This window comes from Drosophila tropicalis, unplaced genomic scaffold, assembly GCF_018151085.1.
Source record: "Drosophila tropicalis isolate 14030-0801.00 unplaced genomic scaffold, ASM1815108v1 contig_413, whole genome shotgun sequence".
NCBI classification, from domain to species: domain Eukaryota; kingdom Metazoa; phylum Arthropoda; class Insecta; order Diptera; family Drosophilidae; genus Drosophila; species Drosophila tropicalis.
In genome coordinates this window covers 794919-817047 of record NW_027172877.1, presented here as the reverse complement: position 1 = coordinate 817047, position 22129 = coordinate 794919, and the positions used below count along the sequence as shown (strand labels likewise).

The following is a 22129-nucleotide window of genomic DNA, read 5'->3' as shown; positions in this document are numbered from 1 at the left end:
CGAATTGTTACATCTAACTAATAACTAAGTAAATCAATTGATTCCATAGTACCTAAAAAAAAAAATGTGCAAAGGCATTTTCGAATTTTTGCTTTCTCAATATCTCAGTTCGAAATTGGCCAATCATACATTATTTTTGAATCTCATTTCTTTGAATTACATTTCGTTCAATCCGAGCCTTATAATCGCTTTATAATTTGGTTTTAGCATTGGTTTTTTGTTCTTGCATGAAGCATTATGGTATTGTAGTTGCATCATTACTAGACAAGCAGAAAACAACCTCCGATGAGAACGTGTGACCATTGCCCCTCGCGTGCGCTATCAGTTGATTTTTTGTTTCCTCTCATTATCATTATGATCATCGTTGTCGTCATCATCATCGGGAAATTGCAGATGTCAAGGACTGTAAATGTGGCTACATCTCTGTCGAATCCGCTGAATGTCCTTTCAAACCTTTGTCTGGCTCTTTTGTTATGGTTATTTAACTGCATTTAATTAATGTTGCGTTGTTTTAAATCAATTATTTATGAATCCTCACACACACACACACACACATACAGACACAAACAACTTACAGAGCATATTAACAAAATTAAATATGATTATTATTATTATTATTTTTATTTTCATTATGCATTTCGGTTACTGTTTTTTCTGTTCTTTTGGTTGAGTTTTGTTTTGAGCTCTTTAACACAAAAATGACACAACTCTCTGCGATTAACGTAACAAAAGAACAAAAAGTAATGCAAAAACACTGCAAAAAATGAGTAGACACAATGAAATTACAAACAAGCAAACAACTAAAATACCTTTATCTCGATTGAAATGTTATGCATGTTCTTGGCCAAATCGTCGTTGTTTCTGCCCAGGGCTGAGTTCATGTTGGATAAAGGTATTTTTTTCTCAAAATATATACAAATATATAGATATATGTATATATAGAAGATAACTATAAAGAAAACAATACTGGGCAGACGTTTTTTGTAAACAATTCACGCACAAAGATGGTAAAATAGGGCCCACCCCCCTGCGACCCAAACAAACAGGCTTCGTTATGAAAAACAAAAAATATACAGAAATCTATAATATTGGCCAGCATTTGTAAGCACAAATTGTTAGATTTAGTTATGAAAACGATCTCGTTTGTTCTTGCAAAATCAGCTGTGCCATTGCCCCCACTAAGCCTACGAAAAACGTAATATCTCAACAAGCCGGGTAAGTTTTTCCAAGTTAACTCATTTAAAATTCGATGTCGTGTGTGCCATACCACCACCATTACAAATCAAATGATAATGATGATGAACAATGCAATAAAAAACAAAAGGTTTATTTCAGACGAGTACCTACTAACTACATATGTATAACCTATAAATGACAACCTCCTGAATGCACATAACCTAGCATCATGCAAAAACACAACTGTACTACACAATCGTCCACTTCATCAGGCTAACTCCATTTTGTTTTTCTCTCCTCCTTCTCTCTTCTCTCTATCGTTGGGTGTCAGCGAAAGTTTTGCACACACACGAACACACACACACCACGCACATACAAACACACAATACATAATCAGAAAAGTCATTTCAAAGTTTTTCATACGCAACACTGAGAAAGGAAAAAAAAATACCGTTAAATTTTCTACACCATCACAAAGTTTTTTACACTTTTCGGTTGTTACTTGAGTTCTTTTTTAGTTGCCATAATCTGAACATTTTCTTTTTTTGGTTTTTGCAATTTTGCATTTACTCGTTTCGTTTCATCTTCTTACTCTGTCTCTCTCGCCCTCGCTCGCTCGCTCGCTCGCTCTCTTTCTCTCTTTATATCGTTCTCTGTTTTGTTTCGTTCCGTTCCGTTCCGGCACAATTCGTAACTGACCCATTCAAAAGCCATTTCACGTGTCATTGTGTGTTTTTTTTTTACTTTATTTCCAACATTTCGTAGCCTTATCCTAAATAAAATACGGCAAAGAGCACACACACGTACAGGATGCGAGATAGTGTGTGTGTGTATATACATATATAGAACACGTTTGTGTTAGGTTGAGGGAGGATCTCAATTTGTAGTCCGATTCCCATGTTCCCCTTGGGTGGGGTGCATTTCGATATGAGGAAAACCCTTCTCCCATGTTCGATTGGCAATTTAGGTCCAATCAATTAACTGAAAGTGAAATTAGTTTGCTCCAACTGTACTGTATCTAATTATAATGCTCTACATATGCAATGTAATTGCAACTCTAATTAACTGCAACTAAAACAACAAACTAACAACATAGCTTAACTGGTGTTCTGCCCTATGCCCTATGTGCTCTGCTCTGTTCTGTTCTGTTCTGTTCTGTAACGCTGTACTCTGCCCTCTTAGTTACTAGTTAGTAATACTACCACTGTTACTACTGCTGCTAATATTCCAACTACAATATTGTATCTAGTTAAATGCAATGACTACGTTGTTGGGCGCATGCAAATTGGCACAACCTAAGCTCCTGTCGTCTATGTGTGTGTTATGCCAATTTGTCCCCTCATCGTTTTGAAAGAGTTTCGCCCTCTGTAGATAAATATACAATATACAATATACTATATATATATATGCATATATATACTTAGTGTGTGCTTGGTAGCTGATCTATATGTATTTTATTTATTGGATAGGAAGGCTTCATACTGCACGCCAAAATTAATTTTAGAAATTATACGTTTACAGAGTTCAACATGGTAGCTTGCAGGATAACGGACGCTCGTAACATTGCAACCAATAATCATCTTCATCATCACCAACAACATCAACAGCAGCAACAGCAACAACATTTGCAACGCAGTACGGGCTCAATTTCCTCTGGTCAAGTGCCTTTAAAAAAGTAAGCATCCTTCCTCTCACCGAATGGAGAAATCTTCTTAGTCAAAATTTGCACATCTTAACTATCTATCAACTGTCCTTCTAATGATCTCTCTGATTGGTTAACAACACATCTTTAATCCTATCTATATAGCAATACTGAACATTACCGTGATTATGAAAGCGTTTTTATAGTTCCAGGTCCATCCTGTCATAATCAAAATCGTAAGCAATAATATTCAAATATGCTAAGCATTTTGTTTTCGTTCAATTCATTTTCGTTCGTTTCAATTTTTAAGTTATTTTGCTTTTCTTCCGTTGTGTACAGTTGTGTTTGAATTCGTAGGAACTTATACATTGAAGCCAATAATTTGTATTTTGAATGTCCTTTTTGATATTTAAAGCACAAAGCACGAGTAAAGTCCTCAAAAATGGTGGCTTCATCTGTGAATAGGAATATGAGATAATTTATTTAGCATTTCAACCTGTTTGGTGCTCCTTTACAATGCTTTTGACATGTCCTTCAAATGATACTGAACTTTTTGCTTTTCCAACTTTAGCTACGGGCGATAAATTCGTTAATTGCAATGTCAGAAGCAAAACAAAACTTTGTTATGTTTTTTGCTGACATACTCTAATTATAACTTTCAACTAGAAATACTTTTTTTAAATGCAGTTCCAGATACTTTATGTAGCGTTCACGTTATCAATCAATGCTTTTGTATTTTAATTATTATAATTTCAAGGAATCAGATTTTGTCGTTTCGTTTTCACTGAATTTTATTTACAGTTTTCTGTTTTTTCTTGTTTCTTGATAGTTTGCTTGTACATTTGTTCCACATTTGATTCTTACGTTTACTATTTGGTTTCCTTTCTGCTTAGGTACAAACAAACCCGAATATCAAGTCTAACTGCCATACTTATTGCCATTCTACATTGGATTTGGCCACCTGATCGCTGTACCAACTGTCATTCAATCTACAGTTCACCCAATCTCGACGATAGTGACGATGGCAGTGGAAGAGGGGAACGTCGTCGCTCTGTCAGCCGCATTCAACGCAGTCTTGATGGTCGCTTTGTCTTGGATGCCGCCAAACTTGGAGTGGCTGGCTATCCGCATGGCAGCAGCATCGACATGGTGGATGGGAACGATGCGGAGGCGGCAGATGGTGGGGGTGTTCTCTTCGAGCGACGGAATAGCAATGTTTCACAAAAATCATCCAGCGATGATGGCGGGTTTCTATCGCGTCGCAATTTCATAACTGCACGAGCCTCTTGGCGTCGTCCCCTCATCATGGCTTCGTCCAGCAGTCAGCTAAGTCTACAATCAGCAGCGGATTCAGCACGCGGTTTCCTGCATGGTTTGGGAGGTTTGCTTAAAATTGGTGGTGGAGGCGGGGGTGGTGGCAGAGGCGAAGCTGCTGCTGCTGCTGCTGCTGTGAGTGGTGCACGCTATCAGAATGTACAACAGCAGCACCTTCACTTGTATGGTAATGCAAGGGATCGGAGTCGTCCGTTGCACATCAATACCATAAGCGGAAATTTAAGCCAGCAGCAGCAGCATCATCATCATCATCAGCATAATCTTTACACGCCATCCAGGATATCGCGAATCTTCTCCAGCTCCCCGGCCAGCCATCACTATCATCAACAGCAGCAACTGCAGCAGCATCACCAATTGTCATTGCCATATTCGCCTGCAAATCACCTTTCACATTTCAGTGATCTGAGTACGGTCTATCCGAACTCCGTGGAACGTTCGCTCACCCAATCGGGTGGCAATGTGAGTCGCTATCGCTACTACTCACAGGAACTACCCTCGCTGAGAACCATTCAAGAGGAGACACGCCGCCAGCATGAGCAACAACATCAGCAGCAACATCACCATCTTGACGATCACTTTGTGCCACTTCAGTTGCCATCCCCGCCGTCTTGGCGTAGCTACTACCACAGCCAACTGCCCTATCACAGTTATAGGCCGCGTACGCGTTGGTATCCACGTCACTATTCGCGCCTCTTCTCCCCGTTGCCTGATCTAAATCTTTCACTGCGTCACGGCTCCACTGTGGGTTCTGGTCATCATTTGGAGGCATCGCCAGAGTCACGCTCTAGCTCAAGTGGTTTTGGATCGAAAAATACTTCGAATCATCCCGGCAGTACGGGCAGCGAATGGCGGCTGTTGCCTCCATACAGGGCACCTCCGTCGCCGCCCAAGCTTCAGCATCAACAACAGCAAGCTCAAGGTCAGACGCCACTTTCGAATCATCATCCCCATCACTTTAGGCTGGACAGAGACTGGTCATCTGTCACGCCTCCCTATACCATGAGCCATTGGCTGGAAATGATCTCAAGACTTAATGCCGCAACGGACAGTAATTTGCCCATCAGCAATCAGCACCACAATAAGGTATGCCCTGTGGATGTGGGCAGTGTGGATGGCCACTATGAATTCGATTCGGCCATTACACCGACTCCAAGTGCTTCAACGCCCACAGGCGGCATGGTTGGACTACTCCGCGACGATCTCAATTTGCACATAGACACGCATCATCATCATCATCATCACCCACAACATCAGCTGAGCTCACACTACGGCAGCGGAGGAACAGCAGGAGGACGAGTACGGAGCATTGGAGGTACTCTGCCTCGCTACGACAATGTTGAGGTACGTTTGCAAGCCATGCGGGAGGAGTTCTATGCCTATCGGAAACGCCAAGCCTTGCAGCAGCCAACCGAAATGGAGAGCATATGCTGAATCACACGAGAGGGAGCGAGCTAAGAAAAAGCGGCCATTTATTCAAATCTTCCATATTTTCTATAAGGATTAATGTTCTCCTTGGGTACGTTTAAGCCAGAGATGGAAGACCAGCCACCGATGGGAAATGTCCCCAAACAATGCGTTCCCCTAATCAGCTATGAGCGATAGGCACTGCCGCACTTCCACAATTCTAGGAATTTTGTTGTTTTCTATCAAATTGGACTCCATTTCATCTAGGAACTATGAATGTGTATGTATATATAGAGAGAGATATATGTGCAAGTGTTTCTAGGTTTCCTATAATGACCGCAAACCGCATTAATCAATAGTTATATACTTATGAATGGAGATGAATGCTAAAATTTCAGCCGCAGGCAAGCGTCCCTCTCTCTCTCTCCCTCTTCCATGTTAGATCCCAGTTATGTAGTACATAGCCATAGTTATATACATATGTATATCATTCCCTCTCACCACCCCCCAAATACAAATATGTATTTCATTCAAGCGTTATATAAACTTTAAAAGTTTTTGGTTCAAGCAAATTCGGCAGTAACTGCCTTTTGGTCCCCCTTCCCCGCCCCTTAAGAGACAAAAGAAAAATGCAAAATCAAGCAACAACAATTAGTAGTTTTTATGATCAGAAAAGAAATCTAAAAACTATATAAGTACATATATAAAAGATAAAACGAAATGTTGTAAATATGATTAGGAGAAACACCTAAAAAGCAGCAGCAACAGCAACAAAACTTAAGTTTAAAATATAATTAAAAACAAAACTATAGCAATTATAACATATTATTACATGAAATACAAATATATATATATATATACACTAAATATATATATATAAACTATTATTATGATTATTTATAAAAGCAACAGCAAAACGTATTAGATATTTATGAGGCAAATAAACACAACACAGATTTATATGGTACACATTATTTAAAAACGTAAACCTAATATTATGTTACACTAAAAGATTCAAATCGTAAATTAATGCAAAGGAAACAAAAACAAATAAAATACAAAAATTAATATGCTAGCTGTTAAGCATTTAGTTGTTAAAATCAGCGATGAAACTTAATAAACAAAACGAAAAAAATAAAGCAAATCGAAAATCAAGTATATAGAGAAATATTGTTTCATAATTAACAAATTAACAGTTTAACAAAAAAAGAAAAGAAAAGACAAAATATATACATATATAACAGCTGCATATATGTTTACTGTTGAACTACACACACACACAGACACACTGAAACACACACACACACACACACACAGGACATAATAAACATTTGATTAGGAATGTAATGAAAAGGTAAATCAACTTGAAGTGAATCCACAAAGAAGCTCTTAAATACTCAAGTACATTTGATAATCAAGTCATTTGCATTGCAATTACCATTATAGTTTGAATTGTATTTCAAGTTTGTTATCACAAATTAATTATTTTCAGAAATACTCATTTCATTCAGTCGTCAGTAATTATTCTGGAAAATGTAATTTAATTTTATACCAGTAATTGTTAAAGTGAAATAAAAACAATATTTGTTGACAAAATTCGAGATACTTTCGACTTAAAGAACTACTTTCATAAAGTAATTACCCAGCAATATCAAACTTGAATTGTACATGTAATGGTAATTGATAATGACATCTCCGAACTCACACACAGACACATACAACTACACACAACCAACACAACAACTGTATTTATGATATTTACCAACACTTAAAAATAAAGCAAAGAACAACTATATAAATATATATATATATATATACTTATATATTACATATAGAAAGCGAGAGAGCATTACACCATATGGGGTGATCGGATTTGATCTGAAATGATTTAGGTACATAAATATATAGGAATACCAAATTACCGTATTATTTCATTGCAATTGCAAAATTCAAAATCTCTCATCTCGTTTTCGATTTTTCGATCAAATTTATACGGTACTTGAGAATGCGTTTTGAGTTTGATTTGATTTTGTAAAAAGTCGAAACATCAAATTGTACGGAATGGTTTGACACAACTTGACGCCAAAACACTGCCAGAGCGAAAGAAATAGTTAGACAGACGGACATAGAGTGGGAAGGATGTGTAAATTATCGAAATAATACATATAAAATACATATATAATGAATTAAGTAAATTCATCCATTAATCGCATTATATTTTAAACGAGAAGCAAACCTAATGATCTCACAAAACGAGTTTTTCATTATGCAATTGCCCAATTTGGTTTCTCCTAAGTTCGAACTTTTATATAATTGTATGAAAATGATCTTATGGTATGGTATGAGCCCAAAAAAAAAAACTTTTTGTCGTCGATATATGTGTAAGGTAAGCGCAAAACTATAAATTTTATTTTTGATTTTAAAGTTTATAAAGAGCGCTTGCTATATAGAAGATGGATAGGCATTATCTTTCATGGTTTTTCACCAATAATTGTACTTCATTTGAGAGTGAAAAATAGAAAGAAAAAACACACACTCACAGAGACACACACACATTCACACATTTAATGTTTAACTAGAAGGAAAATTAATTAATTAATTGAGAATAGAACAAAAAAAAAAAGACGAGAAAACCAAACAAAACTGAATTTTAATTGAGTAAACCCAGAAAATAACTTTGGAAAGCCGAAGTTTCTATGCCCTTGCAGTCTCTATAGAAACGATCGTTATCTTATTAGAGATGGGAAACTATCGATAAATTTATTTGTCACACCGATCGTGCAGCTTCTTCTGCAAGGATATACAAAAAATAATTACTGAGAGAAAAACCTTAACTTGAAGGACTTTAAAAACATATATATAATATTTATAAAGAATATATATATATATATATATAATACAAAATTAAATGGCATGTACATTAAGTAAAACAAAATAAATTTAATGAAATTTAGTTTAAGTAAATCTAACGCTTTAGTCTGCCACTTTGATTTTTGGACAAGGTGTGTCAGTCAACTTCAACATTTCGACTTAAGACCCGAATAGAAACTATCGGTTAAAAGCGAGGAAACTATTTCCCACAGCACCTCCCCCTCTTCTCCCTATATTTTACATGATTTCTCAAACTTCTTCTTCTCCTTCTTCTAACTGACTTCTTTGATATTCCACACGAACTTTTCCCTTCTCCTACAACACAGCGAATTCCAATTCAGAATAAATCAGTTTAGAACAAAATATATATTTATAAATATATATTGTAATTAAACACAAGACTCGTACACACACACACACACACACACACACACACAATTATAAAGAGGAAAATTAGCAAAATGAACAAAATTTTTAAATAAATAAAATTACAAAAAAACGAAAGACAAAACGAAAAACGAAAAAAAAAAAATAAATAAATAAATAAAAAACTTGAAATTGATCAAATACAAAATGAAATTACCTTTCACTGGGAGGGTGGGGAAGGGGATAACGCCAGCTTAACTCGTATCCGGAAGTATGGTTTAATTGATACATTACGGACCAATTAAGCTGATGAAATTTAGGAAAATGCAATCGAAAATAAAGACTGCGACTTATTGAATACCCTGTAAGTGCAACAAAGTAATTCTTAAACATTTTGACTCATAGATAAGCTTAGTTATTGGTCTGTTAACTCTCCCTTTGATGCACTTTCTCATGGCTTTTAACCAGACATTGCTCCTTAATCCTGAATACTCATTAATCAAACAGTTTACTATGGAGATGCTTTGCCAATAGTTGTTTGGCCAAACTCAGATCAAATGCGGAATTAACCAGATCGGAAAACAAAAGTCATTGGGAGACAATCGGATTGACGCGTCGTCGAATTGGGCGTGTCTGAATGAAGTCAGAACCTAATCATCTCTAGGGTATCAACATTTCAGTGCTCACAGACATTGCAGAAATATTTTGGCGTATATATAATTATTTAAGTGGATAATGAACGGCTGCGAAAACTCTTCTTCAAAAGCCAAAGGAGACAAAAGTTCTACTAGACAAACAAACAAAAGTGTTGTTGTGGTGGGCGTGTGTCAAATGTCAAAATATATACATATATATAGAGAAACATGATCTCAGAGAAAGAGAAAGAGAGAGAGAGAGAGAGTAGAGCTTAAAAGCTGAGCAGCATACACAACTAGTAGACGACATAAAATGATTATTATCATGATGATCATCGGCCTGTCTGTGGATCTGTTCGTCACTCGTTCTGCAGTTTGAACGCGTATTTCATTTATTTGCCAGTTGGCATTCTCCAGCCATTGTGTGCAGTACGCAGCCGCTTCTAACCCTACCCTAAAAACAAAAAAAAATAAACAAAAAAAAAAGCATAATAACAATCAAAATTTTAGACTACAACAGAAAGAATTCGGAAGGCGGTTAGCGGATGAGATCGTATTACTAGCAAAGTCCGCAAAGAGGAAGACGCTCGGGCACAATTGACCTGCTTTTGCTCTAGCAAAGATTCTGATTTAATTCAATTTTTTTGCGCATTAAAACTAAGAATGAACAGATATATTACGTAACGCGTAGAGGATCGTGACTGAGTGATTGAGTAAGTGAGTGAGTGAGTGAGTGAGTGACCGAAGTGATTTTATAAACGGCAAACGAAGAAAATGAAACGAAATACTATGCCAACGTCACGCAAAAGATCAGGCACAAATTCTGCATTCCATGATGCAGAGAGATGCCCAAATTACTATCCCTCCGCCATGATATCTCTGGCTCTGGCAATACTCTTACAGCTCTCCTCCTGTCTGGGGGCAGCTCACCATCATCGCGATCATCGCAGACAGACGCAACTGGAGGCCAAAGTTGGGTCGCATGTTGTCTTCAATTGCTATATAGATTTTCCGTTCGATTCACCTATCCCATATATTGTGCACTGGAGCAAGGATGTAAGTCAAAGTCAACCCACTTATGTTCACTTATTCACGGACTCTCGCACACACTCACAGACACACACACACACACGCCCAAGTGCAAACACGCAATTTTTTAAATGAAATTGTCGAAATTATTAATTTATCAGACACGTAGGTGGTCGTCGGTTTGCCTCTGTGTCTGCTGCCTCTCTGTGTCCGCATGGGAACGGAGGCGGGTTTGGATTGCATTGGGTTGGGTAGAAGGCGGCACTGCAGGCGCATGGGCGCTTGGTTAGCCTTAATTGCGGCTGCAGCAGCAGTGAATGTACAGAATCCACCCATTCACAAGCATCCATCCATCTCTACCCATCCACCCACCACTACCGCCAACGCCACCGCCACCGCAGCAGCAACAGAGGCAGTAACGAGAGACTCTCACATTCATTAATGTGACAAGGGCTACGACTACTACGCAGAGAAGTCTCTGGGGGTAGTACACAGGTCAACAAAAGTTGCAGCAGCATAGAACGCACTCAAGACTTTGCCAATTAACCATCATAAATATCAATGGAATTGAAGTCAATATCTCGAAAGCGATACAAGCTCACCTTTAAAACGGTCTGTGGACCAATTGAAAAATCTCAGTAGACTTTTCTCTCGGTGCATTTTTGCAATCCATATGCAATTGCATTGCTATCAGCGGGGGGTAGGGCCAATGGGGGGGAGATGGGCTTGACTTTGGCTTCGTCTCGCACGCCCCTGGCTACTAATTAAAACGCAGCAGTCAGACTTTATTGGTCGTTGGCTTCTTGGCTAGCTTCCCGATTTAAAATTTCACTTGAAGCTGTGGCGACTGAGCAAAAAACAGAAAACCAAATCATTTAAATTGCCACAACAACAAAAAGGAGGCAAAGTGTGAACGGAGCACGCAAAGTGTGACTGACATCAAACGAAAAACAGAAGCGTCAACAGGCCAAACAGACTGACAAACTGAGGTGGCGGCAGCTGAAATCGAAATCAATTTCAATTGAATACAATCGAAATTGAATGGCTGGCATTTTGTTGACAACTGTGAGTAATGCAATTTAATTCAATTGCAAATTCATTGCAGATATGCAAAGTCCTCACACACAATCGTTTAGGGTGAGGGTGAGACAAAGGAGAGACAGCGGCGACCCAGAAATATGCTCGACATTTTGTATTTATATCAGCTGAATTACTATTCATTGCACACGCTTATCGTCATCGACATCAATATCGTTAATTCCTCCACTTTTCCCATTAATCGAGCAAAGGGGTAAAGAAATGGTAACAAAGAAGAGGTGGGGTTAGTCACTGGGAAATATGTTGGATTTAAGGTCTTAATTTCACAAAATGAACAAAAATATACTTTTAAAGTAAATTCTGCCTACTATCAAGATAGTTTGTCTCTGGAAAGTTATATAACAGTCCACAAAATAGAGAAAATCGTCTCCGATCACCCAAAATATTCTCGACCAAATTGAATCGAGATGATTTAGCTCTACCTCCGGTTTGTATAAGAACCTAGATCTGGAAGACCAAAAATGTTAAAACCATAAGATATTGAATGCTTGACTCCTGTCGTCCGAATTGGTTTTGACTTTTTGTTTCGAATTGCAACAAACAGAATTTGAACTTTTACAATATATTTATATATGGCCCATAAATATTTGCTATCAGTATTTATTGGCCTAATAAAATACAATTTTATTAAAATTGGACGCAAAATTATTAATTTATGCTTGATCGTAGGAGGAAGCGAGATAGTCTGTGTTTATTATATGTCATATGAAAGGTATATTAGGAATGTTAAATTGGTTTTATGAATTTGAAGAGCTTTGTCATTTGGTAAATGGTATTCCGAAATATTTGCGACAATGTAATTACTTAATTTTTTAACAACAATTCACGACTTGGAAATGTTAAATGCTATTAGTCTTGCTGTTTGACCCACCAAACAAATGTTCAAACTATTAAGCATTGTTAGTAGTCTACTTGTTTAAAAACCCAAGACTTAAAAATTTAAATTTAAAACAAACCTGAACAGGATGGCAACAGATAGCCCCTAGGCCCCTGAGCATCTCCAAGACTTAAAAATTTAAATTTAAAACAAACCTGAACAGGATGGCAACAGATAGCCCCTAGGCCCCTGAGCATCTTCAAACGCGCACCCCTTGTTTCTTACAAGACATTAAAGCTAGTTTCAGTTTTCAACGCTATTTATTTAGAAGATCTGAAATAGTGAATAGATAGCCTTAATTTATAGGGTATTCTACAACTGTGTATCAATTTGTATCAAAATCGATGACTCGCAACCCAAATTTCCTCTTCCTATGGGTGCTACTCTTCTGACCTATACAGAGTGCATTATAATTTTTCCCCTATGCATCAGTTAAGATCAATCTACGGTTTGATTAAGCGAGTCACCATTCTAGCCTATGAAAGTATTGGATTTTATTAGTCTAACATATTTAGACTTAGCAATTCTTCTCCTGACAGGAGCGAATCGATCAAGTTTTCCAAAAAAAAAAGGTATGGTATTTTATGTATAAGTGCGCAAAAACTGTTGACCGGACCTGAACTCTAGACTTTAGAGTAAACTAGGTCCCTTCCAGCTTCAGTGGGCAAAAGCTATGGAGTTAAGGACCCTTCTAGAACTACTTTAGTTAATTTTGTATTTGTATTTAAAATTCTTTTCTACCACTGTAAGCATAGAAGAAAAGTTCTTTATTTTCATGTTACGCAGGTTTTCATGTAATCCTACAATAGTTTGCATAAACTATGTTAGTTTTACTGTAAATAAAAGAAGCCAAAGTATTGAATTTAGTTGAAAACAAGAGCACTTAAAGAAAGTTAACTTAACTTTAACTTAATCTAGCAAACGTTAATTTTGTGTGCCTTATCACCGCATAGGCAATAAATTTATGACGTATTAGTGTTTAGTAGGTGGTAAAGTAGATTGAGAAGAATCTCTTCTTGATAATATAAATCTGCATTTCATTATTACCTAGTATAGGGTACTTACGAGTCGTCAAAATCGTTTCCCCTTAGCTATTTAGCTGGACATTCGTTTTGTTGCCATTTTTGGCGCGCGCGCAAATAAAAAGTTTGCCCCCAGCTGTACCATTTACCCCCCTCTTTCAGCACGCTTTAATTGTATTGTATTAATGCACAAAATTCCATTCGGTCAAGGGGTCATGATGTCATTTTAATAGATACGCTTTAATTGCGCTTGAAACAGAAAAACGAACATTGACTAATTTTTATTGTGAGTGAGCGAATTTTAAATTAATTAGTCTCTGAATCGGAAAGGCGACGTCTGAACATTAAATATCTGTGAAATGAAAAAGGTTGGTGGTGGACTATATATTATATTAAGTTACGTGCATATATGTATCTATCTTCTATTGAGTTTGTACTGTAATTTTGGCGGATAGTTCGCTCGGACTCGACTTCTGGAAGAAGCCTTCAGAAATGTACATAAATTTCAAAGACATTGGAGGTGCGATTTCCATTCATATTTATGTAAATTCTCCTCTGAATCTACTTTCACGGCCATTACGAGGCTGTCGCGAATTTTTGTTTTCGCTTACGAGCGTCAAAAAAAATTACCGGATAAATCAAGTTACGTTTTGTAATTTGTTAGATAATGTTGATAAATGTATGATAGTAGACGACAAACTACTATATACACTGTATATGTGCATATGTATGTATATGTGAGATGATCTTTGGATGGGTGGAATGGGGGGTGGTGTTTCGAAGGCTGAAGAACAGTTGGGTGTATGATAAATAGCGAGTTGAATTCCCAACGTAAGTCGGCATTATGATTGGGGGTTTGACATTGATGCCGCGGCGATGTCGGTTACACTATTCTGATGACTTATTCCCGAATCCAATTAAAAGCAAATGTAACATCCATAATGTCAATAGATCAAGTAACTATATCAAACTATAGCTTGCTGTGGCATAAATTAAATGTATCCAATTCTCGGGCACTTTTCATAGTTGCGGTTGCCTCCACTGGAAGCTATCAATAGCGCACCCAGTGAAGTGAACTAAATCCCTAACATGTGGTTTGGACTCATGACGATGATGATGACGGTGGTGATGGTGACTGGAAAAGTCAAGTGTGCATAAAAAACAGCATTCAACAAAAAATATTGAATAAAATACAAAATATGTCCAGGCGTTTGTTTAATGTCAAAGCAATTAGACGACAAAGCGGAACCGCGGAACCGCAGAAGCAGCCGCTGCCATTTCAATTGCATTTGCATTTAAATCACTTAAATTGAACACAATTCGGATACCCTACCTACCTGGGAACTACCCATATGACAAGCAAATTGTCGGTTAGGATCTGAACCTACGATAAGATCAGCTATCTCAACTGCGTTTTGACTCAATGACAAGTTATGTCGAGAAAACGTCAACCACTTCCTATAAAGTATGCCTTACACCTGCCGAGTGATGTCATGAGGAGACGATCAGCCCGTTTACCGAGTACACAAAGAGTATCTAGTAACCACTTCATGTATTTCTTAGATTGTTTTTTCGAAGCGCGGTTTTTTGCGCATGCATGCGCGCATATTATTGCTATGCAAATAGATTTTTGTTTACTTTCACGCAATTAATTCTTTTTAGGGTCATAATTGCCATCGCAATGTATATGTGGACTTAACAAATATTGACAAATATATTCAACTTTAATTAAAATCGTAATAATTTACGAACGCAAACTGCAACAATGAGATTTAGTCAAATAAACATGAAAAATTGTTCAAAGACCACAAAGTTCGTAAAAGTTTTCTAGTTGAGTTGAAAATGCGCAAATATTAAACATAAACAGAGGAACAAGCACATTAATCAATTAATACATTCCAGTATATTTATTTTTAGTTTTTCCCATCCAAACGGTTATTTAATATTTTATGAGTATTGCATTTAAGCCAGCCCGAGGTCAATGTTCAAACAGAAGATTATTTTAAAGGCAACACAGAAAAGGTGCTCGGGTTGTCTGTATAGCTATTTCAAGAACCATCAAGTTCTATCATCAATACACATTGATTGCCTCCAATCATGGCAATAGCCATACTAGTTGGGAATTGTAACTAATGCAAGGTTTGACTCAAACACGATAATCAGATATGCTATAAATAGCTAAGGTTTTCAGAAATATAGAATATAGAAATGAGATAACTTGTTCACAAATCATAAGGGCTAGATTGCTGTAGAAAATATCAAAATTCCATAATGAACAAGGCTAAGGTTGGGCAAAAAGATGCGTTTTCATTTTGAATTTTATTTATTAAAATTAAGTAGAACATGAAGGAAGTAAGTTGTCTCGTCGACCAGTAAAACAAATATTGCGTGGCCAACATTTTTTAACAAACTAAAGGATTTATCATATCAATTTAATGTCTAGCTATTATAGTCTTTAAGAAAATCGTTTTTGTTTCAAATAAACCCTACCACTCTAGGTAATATACGAGTCTATGTACCAAATTTGGTGACTCTAGCTCTTACAGTCTCTGACATCTACGTGTTCATACGGACAGACGGACGGTCGGACAGACATGTCTAGATCAACTCGGCTGTTGATCCTGATCAACAAAATGTATACTTTTTGGGGTCGGAAAAGCTTCCTTCTGCCTTCCTTCATACATTTTGGCGACTTTAATATACCATTTCGACCTATGGGTGCATGGTATAATAATGAGCTCGCAGATATCGATGGCTTTTCAATAAGTAAGTAGATCTGCTATGGTTGGCACTTAGAATACATGACCCGTTTAGCTGATCTAGTATAGAATAATTCTTAGTAAGATTGGATACCAATTATAGTTCCTTTGAATGTGCTCACTAAAAGTCTAAAATTTATTTTTATACACAAACAACAGCAAATCATAATTATTATGATAATGGATACCATCATCGAAATGAGCCATTTGCTCCGTTGTTGGGGCCGCCGATGTTAACCATAAGCCGTGATATTACTTTGTTGGCCTTAACAGCTTTATCTGCAGTGTATTGCAGGTGGAATATATGTAAGTGCAGATCCGCGCAGATCCGCAGATGGGAAAAGAGAATTTATAGAAATCAACAGGACAAAAATTCTACCAATCTCCATATATCGCTCCTTCTTTTATATTAAGGAAACATCAAAACCGACTTCTAACTTCCACGACATCTGTCACATTAGTTTCTTTAACCACTTAATTTGGCAAGAAATTTAAAAGTTATCCGAAAGGCATTTGATACGAGATTATTTACTAAAAGTTTCCCCAAATATATAACAATCATGCAGTCCTCGGTAGATGTGTTGTCTAAGCGACCCAGTCATTTGGGCAACTGAACAACGAGGACCCGGGTCCGAATCCCAGGCCAGCGTATGGATGTAGTTTTCGTCTAATTGTAAGCCGAAGGATTTAGTTGTCAGTGCTTGTAAAATGTATTTAGGTTGATACTTTACAACTATATCCTATACTTATAATAATAATAATAATATAACAATCATCGTTTTGTTTTGATGTGAATTTCAAGTTATGTATTATATCCGAAAGTAGTCCGAACACGGACAATGTCTGGCAATACTTTATGGGAATAGTATATTTTCATAAGATACCACACAAGACGATTATATTGTCCTTGATCTATCACATTGTCTTTTTTCCATACCATAACACTATTTGATATTTCATCTTCCTTATTAATTATACTTAAAATTGTGTCAACACTTGTAGATATTTATTGAAACAATTTTGTTTTGTTTCAGAACAAAAAAATCTTCACTTGGTACGAGAATGAAACGTCAACGAACGAACTTTTTACTGGACGCTTACACTTGGTTAATGATCATCCGGAATTCGGAAGAGCTTCGGCCAATTTGACAGCCATACGGGAATCGGATCAGGGTTGGTATCACTGCCAGGTTATATTCCCAAATCGCACGCCAAGTGTGCGTAATAATGGCACACGTTACCATCTGGCCGTACAGGGTGGCTCGCTAATACGTATACCACCTGTGAACCAAACAATTCAAGAGGGACAAACCGCATTCTTTCATTGTGTGATGAAGTATCCAGACTCCTCGCAGGCATCGTGGTACAAGGATGGAGTGTTGCTGCAAGAAGTCCAGGATTTGGTGAGACGTTCCTATATGGGACCGGACGGTAGTCTAAGCATTGATCCCACCATGATGAGCGATCTGGGGGAATATGAATGCAAGGTGCGGAATCAAGAGGGTGAACTGCAAACGGCAAAAGCCTTTCTCAATATACAATGTGAGTCAATGCCATCTACATAGGTACTAGGTAATTTCACTTAATTGTTCTCGTTCTGGTGAATTCGTACAGATAAGGCCAAAGTGATATATGCACCGCCCGAAGTTTATCTGCCTTATGGTCAGCCAGCTGTCCTCGATTGCCATTTTCGGGCGAATCCGCCCTTAAAGAATCTACGATGGGAGAAGGATGGCCTACTATTCGACTCGTACAATGTGCCCGGCGTGTTCTACAAGATGAACGGCAGTTTGTTCTTTGCCAAGGTAGATGAGAATCATGCGGGCAGCTACACGTGCACACCATACAATGACCTCGGCACGGACGGTCCCTCGCCCATTATTAGTGTAATTGTGCTGCGTCCGCCCATTTTTAGCGTCACTCCGAAGACGATTTACATACAAAAGTTGGGTGAGGCGGCCGAATTGCCGTGCGAAGCTATCGACCGGGACGGAAACAATCGGCCATCCATTGTATGGAGTCGGGTAAGTCTGAACGTGCAAATGGGGAGTTTGGGTGGGAAATATTGTCATTGTGAATGAGTTCTGGTTGCTCCCTGGTTCTGGCTTTGTCTCTTGCTCCCGCGCTCGCTCTGGCACTGGCTGTATCTCTGGCCCTGGCCATTACCATTACCATTACCAGAATGTCAAATGAACGACCAAACCGGCTTGATTGCATTTTTAAATATGCATGCTTGCATGGCTCTTCTTTTATTTTGTCGCTGGCGCTCCCATCATCATTTTTTGTATTTCTTTTTTTTTTGCCATTTACACGCACAGAAAGATGGCCAACCCTTGCCAGCGGATCGGCACAGCATCAGTGGCGGCAATCTGACCATCACGAATCTAATTGAAACGGACCGTGGCATGTACGAATGCTCAGCGACCAATGAAGCGGCAACCATAACGGCAGAGGCCGAATTAATGATTGAGAATATTACACCACGCCCGCCATTCAATCTGACAGGGAACAGCACGGAAACCTGTATAACCATACGCTGGCAGCCAGGTGAGCTAAAACACGTATCCTGGTCCATATGCACACATTGGGGTCCGGTCCTCAAAGGGGGAGGGTTCTGTTCCGGCTGCGCAACCCTCGTCCGTTTACTTAAGCGGACTCCATTGCACTCTTTGATGGATTTAAGTCCCACACTGTTGCAGTTGTAGTTAAAGCTGCTTGAACTGACAACGGGCAAACAATGATGCATAGAACCTATTGAAGGAATTTAGATGTATTTTATTAAGTTAACGGTTACAAAAGAAAATTAACTTGTTCAATTTGAACTTATTAGAGACCCACACAAACTGCACCTCTTTAAAATTACAAAGACAGGCAAATTAGTAATTTACTTTAAAAGATAGTAAATGTCTTACAGTCTACTCATTTTTAACGAATGTTGCAAGTATTTTTGGGTTTAGAATGAGTATGCCTAATTGTGAATACAAGAATAGATAGTACAACAAATGAATACAGTTTTTATAGCCTTGCAAAATGGGTATATTCAATTTGGTTAGATCTTAGCATAGCAAATAACGAAGTTAATGATCAAAGTCACTGTTTTCCACCGATTATTCCCATGGAAGCTATATGATATAGTCACCGGTATCAATAAAATTTAGCAGAGTCATTAATGTTAAATAACTATATTCATTTTTATGACAATTGCGAAATAAGTAACGAAGTTATTGACAAAGTCACTCTTTTCGTAACATTGAGAAAACTTCGTCACATTTCGGCACTTTGCCGTTTATATAGGAGCTATATGATATGGTGGTCCATTCCGGTTGAATCCGAGATATACAAACCGTGTAGTATATACAAGCCTGTATGCAATTTCAACCATGTAGCTCCATCGGTCAAGGAGGAGTTTGCTTTGATCCCGACGGACGGACGGACACGACTATTCGAACTCGTCGTGCTGATCAAGAATATATATGTATACTTCATATGGTCGGAGATACTTCCTTCTCTGCGTTGCTCACTTCTGACCAAAAATAATATACCCTTATAGCAAGGGATAATAAAGCAATCGGTGTCTGATTTTCGTACTTGCCTCTGGCACTGCAGATAAAAGTATCGCCCACTTTATAATATTGACATAGCCTATTCTTCAAGATCTTTAAACCTTACCTTTATTATATTGTCACTATGGAATCATAGATCATATAACCTTGCTTAGCATATGAAAAAGTATGACGGCTTCTGCTGGAGTTTCTTTCTGACACAGTTGCTATCGAAGTTTACTGACTATTATTTGATATATGTAATCTGCTTAAACACAGAAAGAGAGTTTAACAGTTAATTAGCAAATTTGACTATGAGTTCATACATATGTACATGCTACAAACGCAAGGTATATTAGCCTAGTTCTACCAACAATAAGATACTTATTGATAGATTGACTTTGGTATCTAACTTTTGGGCTGAAAGGTAAAACAAGTTTTCTTAAAAAAACGTGCAAAATTTCTGAAATGAATATAAAATCTTTTCTACTTTTATTCGCAGGCTACCTTCGACCCAATTTGGAATACACAGTATGGTATCGTCTCACGGAAGCTCCTGAATGGCGGACATTGCGTGTACTCGATAAGACCGTTATGGAGGCCACTGTCCAGCATTTGGTGCCTGGCAAGGAGTACGAGTTTATGGTATTGAGCCAGGACAAATATGGCGATGGCATGTTTAGTAAACAGTTTCGATTTCAAACACAACGTGAGTGGGTAGCCATCATTATGGCAGACGAGCACACACACACACTTGCATACACACACACATGGAGAGAAACGCCCACAATTTGATACATATTGAATTCCTCATTCACAGCTGCCCCCCCAACATGCAGAGGGCTTTGGTGCCCAACAATTGCAACATCAGGCGAGTTCAAGTGTCGGGGCCGTAGGTGCCCCATGGAATCTGAGTGCCATAAATAACCAACAGGGTTGGCTGCTCAACTGGGAGCATCCCATCCAGGGATTAGAGGCCTTGCGTTTGTATATAGTGCGCTGGTGGAAGGTGCCAGAACAGTTTCTAATCGGCCAGGCTGAGACTTTTGACAATTTCTATCAGTTGCGGCATTTGAAAGAGGATGCTACCTTCAAGGTTCAAGTGCTGGCTGTGGGTTCCGATGCCCAGGAAGTGCCCGGCGATGTGCTGCTCATCGATGTGCCATCTCAGCGGAAAACGCGAGCGCTAATCATTGGAAGCTCTGTCGGGATACTATTTCTACTTTGCGCTCTGTGCGCTTTTTTATACGTGAAACGTAGCTGCCTGCGGCATTTGTTTGCTGGCCGTCGGGACAGCCAAGTGGACGACGATACCACGGAGACCGGAGGCGATTGCGATTGTGACAGTGATGAGCAGGAGCACTCTGCGAAGATACGACAATCACCCTGAGTGCTAATGCAGATTAAGTGGCGTTTCGATGCGGCCAACGGCGAGGATTGGGCCAGAGTTTCCAGTGTTCCATAGGATGTTTATGTTCTTCAAATAATACTGACCTTATATTAATGTAATTCTAGCTACTATCAGTCTTCCTATCTCTACTTCTTACTGTCTTTATCTGTAAATTTCTATTAATAGTCTAACCAACAAAAAAAAATGCAAAAGAAGAAGCAAAAAAATCGAATAAAACAAACCAAATGAAAGTTTTACATTTCAAATTAAACGCCCAGTTATGGGCAGCACCATGCCAGTGAGCTTAAAGCTCGATTGGAAGCTTTAAAGCTTTTATCACAATCCATTGCCGTTACTTTTTAAAAACTAGTCGAACTAATTAAAATTTTCCGTCATCGCAGATTGTTTAAAAAAAAAATGACTTGTCTTTTGTCACGACATCAAATGAATCGAATTGAATCGAAAGAAAACACCTGTTTGCACTCGGCTTGGAAAGCTTATGTAACTGCATAATATTCGATATTCTCTTCGAGCATTTGCACTTGCGAGTTAATCAATCAACCTCAATGCTTCATTTTGTCGTGCCGGTTCAATTGATTTAACCCCGCGGTAAGCTCTATCCAAAAAGGGTAATTTGCTAGTAAAATTGTTTTGCACTTAGCATGAAATGAAGCGAAGCACCACAAGCCAACTGATAACTGATAAGACCCATTCAATACGCACATATTTGATGGTAGTATTGAAATTGAATCTATCTTTTAACTGTATCGGTCGTTAGCACCTAAAACGTTCTCAAAGTTCACTTACATCCCACGAGTAAGTACAATTAGCAAAAAATAAACAAACATACTTACATATACTTAATCAATTGAGTAAGTAGAAACCTTTAAATTATATAGTATTACTATACGCTAAGGTCATTGATAGAGATTAGACGTTTGGGTTACAATGCGCATTTAGCTCTGGATCGTAGCCTCACTACA

General features: G+C 38.1%; 2 protein-coding genes across 3 annotated transcripts in view; both read left to right on the top strand.

The window, feature by feature from the left end:
* tutl (turtle) overlaps positions 1–8890 on the top strand; it is a 49037-nt gene extending 40147 nt beyond the window's left edge. Inside the window, 5 exon segments of the mRNA XM_068285682.1 lie at positions 2698–2851; positions 2984–3032; positions 3034–3054; positions 3712–3759; positions 3761–8890. Of these exon segments, the coding sequence (XP_068141783.1) occupies positions 2698–2851; positions 2984–3032; positions 3034–3054; positions 3712–3759; positions 3761–5584 (2096 nt within the window). The 3' untranslated portion in view covers positions 5585–8890.
* A 928-nt stretch (positions 8891–9818) lies between these two features.
* Positions 9819–21397, top strand: bdl (borderless). Of its 2 annotated transcripts, none has more exons than XM_068285450.1 (6): positions 9819–10485; positions 17249–17756; positions 17829–18238; positions 18533–18761; positions 20259–20473; positions 20577–21397. In XM_068285450.1, the coding sequence occupies exons 1-6, from the start codon at positions 10204–10206 to the stop codon at positions 21144–21146; spliced, it is 2214 nt and encodes a 737-aa protein (XP_068141551.1). In that variant the 5' UTR covers positions 9819–10203; the 3' UTR covers positions 21147–21397. The 2 variants fall into 2 exon arrangements, with proteins under 2 accessions (XP_068141551.1, XP_068141550.1); XM_068285449.1 differs by having other exon boundaries at positions 9821–10485; positions 20259–20465; positions 20577–20807.
* The last annotated feature ends 732 nt before the right edge of the window (positions 21398–22129 follow it).

Excerpts from the sequence above, each read along its gene's own strand:
- bdl (XM_068285450.1), top strand. The coding sequence starts at position 10,204 with ATGAAACGAAATACTATGCCAACGTCACGCAAAAGATCAGGCACAAAT. Across the intron at positions 17,757-17,828 it reads AGCCTTTCTCAATATACAAT|ATAAGGCCAAAGTGATATAT; the intron begins GTGAGTCAATGC and ends GAATTCGTACAG. Across the intron at positions 18,239-18,532 it reads CATCCATTGTATGGAGTCGG|AAAGATGGCCAACCCTTGCC; the intron begins GTAAGTCTGAAC and ends TTACACGCACAG.